At 64.5% G+C, this 7,476-nt stretch overlaps 1 protein-coding gene across 1 annotated transcript; it reads right to left on the reverse strand.

Annotated features, from left to right (window-relative positions):
- Positions 1–272: 272 nt before the first annotated feature.
- RRP9 (ribosomal RNA processing 9, U3 small nucleolar RNA binding protein) lies at positions 273–7,212 on the reverse strand. Its single transcript, XM_016133210.2, has 15 exons — positions 7,060–7,212; positions 6,706–6,788; positions 4,994–5,097; positions 4,541–4,608; positions 3,924–3,965; positions 3,570–3,696; positions 2,904–3,028; positions 2,729–2,821; positions 2,228–2,328; positions 2,010–2,144; positions 1,853–1,915; positions 1,478–1,623; positions 1,320–1,399; positions 577–650; positions 273–441 (listed from the first exon to the last, which is right to left on the reverse strand). The coding sequence occupies exons 1-15, from the start codon at positions 7,144–7,146 to the stop codon at positions 348–350; spliced, it is 1,422 nt and encodes a 473-aa protein (XP_015988696.1). The 5' UTR covers positions 7,147–7,212; the 3' UTR covers positions 273–347.
- Between the last annotated feature and the right edge of the window lie 264 nt (positions 7,213–7,476).

A 7,476-nucleotide genomic window follows, 5' to 3' on the forward strand; every position in this document is an offset into this window, starting at 1 on the left:
GACAGGGGGCTTAGCTTCTGACCCCTACCGTCCCAGAGCAGAGGGTGGGGAAATGGCCTAATGTCACAGAGGACACTCAGGGACTAGGAGCCAAGAGCCAGCTGAGGGCTCCATCCTTGAGCTCTCTAAAATGGGACAGAAAGCCCTCAGGCCAGAGAGGGGCAGAACAGACAGACGGTCAGTCTTGGCACCCCCTCCCCCAACCCGGCCTTTTCCAACCCACAGTCCCTCCACCCCCTCCTTCCCCACCCAAGAAGCTACAGGAGACAAGGCCCAAAAGAGAGGCTTTTAATACAAAAAGGGAAGGACATGGCCTGGGAAGGACTTAAATAAAGGAGGTGAGAAGGTCAGGAGCCGGCGGCCGCGGGCCGGGGGACCCTCCGAAGCCGGATGATGCAGACGGAGTTCCGAGCCTCTCTGATTCGCCACCAGCGGCCCAGCCTGCAGGGGGCGAGGGGCGAAGCTGAGGGGCGGCAGCCCCACCGTCTGCGCCCCGACTCCCAGGCAGGGCCCAGCCAGGACCACCACCCTGCCCCGCCCCCGCCCCTCTGGGGGGGCGGGGGGAGGGCCTCATACCTGTGCTCCTGCCCCACCCCGGCCACGAGGAAGTCCCCAGCGCTGGAGAACTTGAGGCTATTGATGAAGCCCACCTGAGGAACGGGAGGGACCGTGACGATGGACATGAGAACAGGCGCCCCCGCACGGCCGGAGCGTCACGGTCAGGGGCGGGGCCTCGCCCGGCCTGGCTTCAGCCCCCGCTCTCCGCCTGCCGCCGCCTGCCGCCGGGCCAGCCCTTTACCCCTCGAGGCCTGAGCCGCCACGCGGCCGAGGCGGGGCCCGCGCAGCGCCAGCCTCGCAGCCATTTCACGAGGAGTAAGAAGACAACGGACACCGAGTGGCCCAGGGTCTGGCTCCTGGCTGTGGGGCCCTAGAGGCCCCATGACCATCACCATTGACCCAAGCTCTGCACTGTCACCAGATGTCACTGCCAGGCCCTGCCACTCTCCCCTAGGGCCACCCAAGACCGCACGCCCCAGCTTAGCTTCAGTCTGGGGCCGGCCACGCAGAAACCGCCACGGGGCCGGGCCCTCCAGGCTTCTGTCCACGTTGTTTCCTGCCCTGAACCCCGGCACCCAGGACAGGGAGGGGAGTGGAGGCGAGGAGAGCGGAAGGGAGGCGGGGGGGTCCTGCCAGACCCCGTGCTGCGAGCTGGGGCCATACAGCGATGTCACGGCTGGCCCTGCCCTGAGGAGGCACCCAGTTCTGGTACGGAGCCTGGGGAGTGTGGCAGACGGGCTGGGCGTTCAAGCCTCACTCACCAGGGGGATGTCGCAGAGAGGGTCAAGCCGCCGGAAGCCCTCCCCGCACTGCCAGAGCCGCAGACAAGAGCTGTGGGAGCCTGGGGGGCAGGGAGATGGTGAGCACCAGCGCCGGCCCATCCGGGGACTCCCTCCTCTCTGCCGCACGGGGCACTCACCTGTGGCCACGAGGTCTGTGTTGAGCAGGGCAGCCACCGATGACACCCAGAAGGGCTGCTCCAGGCCTGGCTCCCCCCGCAGCCCGTGGGCTTCACGCTGCAGAGCGAGTGGCCGTTTTTTGGAGAGGCCCCACAAAGCCACAGAGCTGGAGACAGAGAGCAGCGTCAGCGAGGGGGCCGGGGTCAGGGCAGAGAGGCCGCATGGCCCAAAGGGGTCAAGTGTATACCAGCCGTGAGACACAGACGAGGTGACCTGAGCTCTCTGCCTTGTGTCCTCATCTGTGCGAAGGGCTTACAACAGCTCCCGAGCGAGGGGACTGTACGAGGGCTCCGGGAGCAGTGGCAGCGTTGGGAGACATCCCAGAGGCATCTTACCCATCGTCTGCGCCCGACACCATGTGCTCCTCGTTGATGAGCTGGATGCTGTCGATGGAGCCCCTGGAGAAAGGCGCAGTAAGGGGCGTGACCTAACTCCGCCCCGCCCCTGGAGCCCGCCCTGAAGCAGCTGCTGCCACCTCCGCGTGGCCCTTACTGGTGGCCGTAGAAGACAAGCTGCGACTCCTCGGGGATTTTCCACACACGCACGGTCCCGTCCCGGCCCCCCGCCGTCACGCAGCACTCCCGGCTCAGGGCGTCCAACGCAGCCACCGCGTCCTGGTGCCCGAAGCTGGAGAGGGGACCGAGGGAGAATGGGGTCACCGGTGAACTTGCACCCGCACGCCCGCACGCCCTCCACCCACACACACTCACAGGGTCTCCACGTAGGAGTTCTCTGCCACGTTCCACACCTTCACGGAACGGTCGTGGGACGTGCTGTAGAGCTGGTGGGTGCCTCTGCGGAACGCCAGCCCCTGAGGGTGCAGAGAGGACAAAGGGGGCCTGGACTACAGAGGGCGAGACAGAGGTCAGGCCCAGGGAGGGCTTTGTGAAAAGCAAGTCACATGGCACAGGGAGCCAGCTCCCCAAAGTGCTCCGTGAGGCGCTTCTGTGCAGCCCCCTCTGGGGCCAGGTGCATGCAGGAGCTGCAGAGCCCTCGGGGGCCTCCCTGCTCCCTAGGGGAGCTCAGCTTGGTCCCCCCAGCCCTGTCCCTTTAGCCCTTTCACGTCCGTCACAGTGCCACTCGCTACGCCAAAGAGCAGGTTCCCTGAGGACAGGGGCACTCTCCTCATTCGCCCCAGTCCCCAGAGCCTGGCACCAAGCCCAGCACTCAGGTGCTCAATCGACAGCCCCCGAGGAGGCCCCGCCCCTCACCGACACGGCGTCCCGGTGCCCCGTGAAGGTGTGCAGGTGCTGGCAGCTCCGGGCCTCCCAAATCAGGATGAGCTTGCTGCGGTCGCCCGAGGCCTGTGGGGATGAGGACAATGGCCGCAGGCACCCACCGTGTGCCCAGGCCTCTCACCCACCCCCAGGGCCAACCCTGCCTTACGAGGTACTTGCCGTCGGAGGAGATGGCCATGCAGAGGACGTGGCTGCTGTGCCCGGGGGGCTGTCCCTCGGCCCCTTTCTTGGCTCGTGGGATCACGTGAAGCTTCCGTCCACTCTCCACGCTCCCTGACACCGGGGAAAGAGAGAGTCTACTGGGATGGGGGGACACGACTGGCTGGCAAGCCCCTGAGGGCAGCGTGGGACCAGGGGACAAGTCCTGGCCTCGGGTCAGAAGACCTGGCTCAGGCACTGTGAGCCCCTGTTCCATCCGTTAAGTGGGGACAAGGATCCTGCAGGGCAGCCATCAAGCCCAAAGAGAAGGGACAGAGAAGTACTCTGGGACCGAGGGTGTGAATTCTTCCTGTCACTGCCGTGTCATGAGGAACTCGATCCCAAGGGCCCACCAGGCCGACTGCCCACCAGCAGCCCCGAATCCCATTAAATTATCATCCTGCCTCTGCCCGGTCTCAATGACAGTGACATGGAGCTCATAGGGTCCACTCCTGGGCAGAAGCTTCCACTGTCACCCAGAAAACACTTCTTCGGGAGCAAGCCTGCCCCCAGAAGCTCCCTGCTTTGGGCCTTGCTGGCCCTGATGACTCCCTGCCCCCAGAGCAGCCCTCCTGTGAGGCCAGGAGCCCACGCCCCCGCCCAGGCGGTCACTCACACTTAATGATGGTGCAATCTTTGGCAGCAGAAAAGATGGCCAAGTCGTCGGGGGTGATAACCAGACACGTGATGGAGAGCTGGTGGCCCCGTAAGATTCGAATGTCGCCTGGGGCTGGGGCCTGGATCTGGGCAGGCAGGGGCTGGTCACTGTGACGGGGGCAGGAAGGCACCCCCTCCACGCACACACGCCATCCTTCCCCACTCCAGGCCCAGAAGGACAGACCCTGACCCGACCCTGTCTGTCCAAGCGCGCACTGTGCTCTCAAGCGAAGACCGCGCCGCCTTAGTCCCCAGTTGGGCCATCTGCCCGCCGGCCCGGGTCGGACCTCCAATCCCCTCCAATCCCACTCACCTCCTTTGCCACTGACTTCTGCAGCTTGCCCCTCTGCTCCAGCTGCAGGGAAGAGAGGGGCGAGGCTCCGGGACCATGCGGGGAAGAGGGGGGCGAGGCTCGGGGACCAGGCAGGGAAGAGGGGGGCGAGGCTCGGGGACCAGGCAGGGAAGAGGGGGGCGAGGCTCGGGGACCAGGCAGGGAAGAGGGGGGCGAGGCTCCGGGACCATGCGGGGAAGAGGGGGGCGAGGCTCCGGGACCGGGCAGGGAAGAGGGGGGCGAGGCTCCGGGACCAGGCAGGGAAGAGGGGGGCGAGGCTCCGGGACCAGGCAGGGAAGAGGGGGGGCGAGGCTCGGGGACCAGGCAGGGAAGAGGGGGGCGAGGCTCCGGGACCATGCGGGGAAGAGGGGGGCGAGGCTCCGGGACCGGGCAGGGAAGAGGGGGGCGAGGCTCGGGGACCAGGCGGGGAAGAGGGGGGCGAGGCTCGGGGACCAGGCAGGGAAGAGGGGGGCGAGGCTCGGGGACCAGGCAGGGAAGAGGGGGGCGAGGCTCGGGGACCAGGCGGGGAAGAGGGGGGCGAGGCTCGGGGACCAGGCCGGCCCCACCCCGTCCGCCCACCGTCCTCCGGCCACACGTACCACGTCCTCCTTCAGGCGCCCCGCCACCTGGTCCTCTTCAAACTCACGGGCGTCCACCTTCTCCTCCTCTATGTAAGACAGCAACCCCAGTAAACCCAGGCCAAAGCCCGCTTTTTCCTTCCCATCCCAACCCCACCACCTGCGTCCTGGGCCCCAAACACTTGAGCTGTGACCCGAGGGAAGTTCAGGCTGCCTCGGACGAAGGGGAGCAGGGCCGATGGTCTCCTGCCCAGCCCCTGCCCGTACTTGCCAGGTCAGTCTAAAGCCCCCGAAGGTCTGGCCCGCCCCGGGAAGCCTGTGAGAGCTCCTGGCCACCCTCCACAGGGCAGCCAGCACCAGCGGCCCGGGCAGCCCGCTGGGTACCTGCGTCAGTCACTCATCAGGTGGCAGGGGCTGCAGCAGGCCGGCTGAGACACAGGTCCCACCCCTCACCTGCCCAGCCCACAAGCTCACCTTGCTGCCTCAGCTGCTCCAGGTAGAGCTTGGCCAAGCGCAGCTTCTTCTCCTGTGCGGTCTCCTCCAGCTCCTCCTCCTCCTCCATGTTCCTGGGAGCGAGGCTGTGGGCAGGAGGGGCTGGGTTGGAGGGGGCTCACCCCAGTCCTCTGGCCACGAGGACCATGCCTCCCGGCTGCTCCCCCAGCCAGCCCCCCGTTCCCAGTGCTCGCACGTGCAGAACACTGAAGAAGTGACTTCACAACTGACAGGGCCCACCCAGTGCCCGACACAAGGGTGAAACAAACCCCAAACGCAAAGAGATCACCGTGAAATTGCTCCGCTCTGGAAGAAAAGAGAAAGTTTCACAGGCTCCCGAGGACTCAGGTCATGTATGAAGGGTCACAAATCAAACTCACTTAAGACATTTCAACAGCAACAGTGCCACAGGAAGACATGCATGCCGCACACACACGATTCTGAAGGAAAATGTGAGCCCCTGGACTCCATGCCAGGTAAATCGTCAGTGACATGTGTAGAAATTGTCAGACGTCCAAGGTGCTACGGAATTGGTCCTTCCTCCCTCTTTTAAGCATGGAGGACGTGCCCCCGAACAGGAGGACGAGCTAAGCATGAGGACGGCACGGGGGACAGGAAACAGGAGACCCAACACAGAGCGCAGGAAAGGTGACTCCGAGAGCAGCAACCGCCCCGGACGTGGGGGGCGCCCAGCCGGATCCCATGCAAGGACCCGAGAGGCAGACACACCGGGTCTGTCGCCGGCCCCTCCTCACTGCTGCGGCACCATCCTCTACCTGGACACTTCACTGGCCTTGGCTTGACCTGTGCTGCTGAAGTTCCTGCTTTCCCCCCCTACGTCCCTGTCCCTGGACCAGTTGAGACACTCACTTCACTCAAGATAAGTCCTCCTTTGACTTGCTCCTGGGAGCTGGAGGTAGAGCTAGAGAACTCGGAAGCAGAAAACCCAGGGCGGTCCGCTCCCTCTGACCACACACCTACAGATGTCTAGCACCAGTCATGTGCTCCGACTGGTTCCCGGGACTTGTTCATGACCTTCCCCACAACTTTTCCAGAAAAAGACTTTGGAAACCCTCAAGGCCAGACCCTGCTCCAATCACCAATTACTGCCCGGTGTCCAGTAAGCCCTCAGTCGACAGGGCTGGTGCTACCCTTCCCTGTCACAGCCAAGGTCAGAACTTCTACTCAGTCTACCCAAACCAATCGATCTATTGTTCAGAGGTTCCCACCCAGGAAACAGGGCTCTGAAGAAAATCAAGAGAAGTTACACGATATGATTCCATTTATATGACATTCTGGAAAAGGCCAAACTCAAGCGAAGCCAGTGCCTGGTATACATTAGCAGTAAACATGAAATTGTGGGAAAAGTGAATGAAGAACTAGCGAGCATTTCTTCCACCCCTCTCCCCTTGCAAGTCAGTCCAGCCTGTGCTCAGTTCCTTGCTATAAGCCAGGGAGGCCTCCCTGGTCTCCCACTGGGACTGGCGGGGAGTGGGGGGCAGTCCTCCCCACACAGAGACCCTGTGCGGAAGGAGACGAGACTTCTCAGGGTCAGAAACTGGAGGAAAGAGCCAAGATCTGAGAGCCAAGGGCTGGAGTCCCAGGTTGTAGGCCCAGCTCGGCCTTGACTCACTGAGTCTTCCACACGGTGGGCCTCGGTGTGCCCTTGCACTAGGTAGAAACGAAGAGCTCACCTCTCACTCTCGGAATCGCTGGAGATCTCCTCATTCATCTTGCCGCCACCTTTGGACTTGCCCCTGTCCCCGGCAGAGTCGGCCTGGGAATTATACGATCCTTTTTTGGTCAGGGGTCTCGGCCGCTCCCGCATTGACCAAGGGCCCCTTCCGGTCTCTCGAGAGCCCTGGGACTGGGTAAGGCGGTGCCCCCCGACTCCAATGCAAGGTCTTCGGGCAGAGAGAGTGATGAAGCCCACTCCAGCTTGGGGTCCCGGGAGAAAGGCCGGGGAGGGGATCGAGATGGGGATAGGAGAGGATGAAGGTGGGCCCCGTAGCGGGTCTGACCGCAGCCCGCAGAAGCGCCATGCTCACCTTCCGCCGCCGCTTGCCGGCGCCCGCACCAGCGCGGGCGCCCGAGGCCGGCTTTCCCCGCTTTCGAGCCACCGCTGCCGCCGACATGCTGCCCACGGAGTGTGTTGCAGGCAGGGCAGGAGCACTCACGTGGCGACCGGCCCCGGGCGGTCCGGAGACACTCTGCCCCGGGATTGGCCCCCACCGCCCGGCGGGCCCCGCCTCCCACGGCCCCATTGGGTCCTTCGGGAGGCTCTGTCACGTCCCCGAGCGCCCATAGGATAAGCGCCTGTGGCCACGCCTCTTAGGGCCCGCAGGCTTCCGCGCCAGGCGCCAATAGGAAGCAAGCCTTTTCCCCGCCCTTCCGGCCCCGAGCTGCGGCGCGTGCGCACCGCTACTTAGTGACGTCTGAGGAGGGACGGACCGGGGCGCCTTCTT

Source organism: Rousettus aegyptiacus, unplaced genomic scaffold (genome assembly GCF_014176215.1).
Source record: "Rousettus aegyptiacus isolate mRouAeg1 unplaced genomic scaffold, mRouAeg1.p scaffold_m13_p_4, whole genome shotgun sequence".
Lineage (NCBI taxonomy): Eukaryota > Metazoa > Chordata > Mammalia > Chiroptera > Pteropodidae > Rousettus > Rousettus aegyptiacus.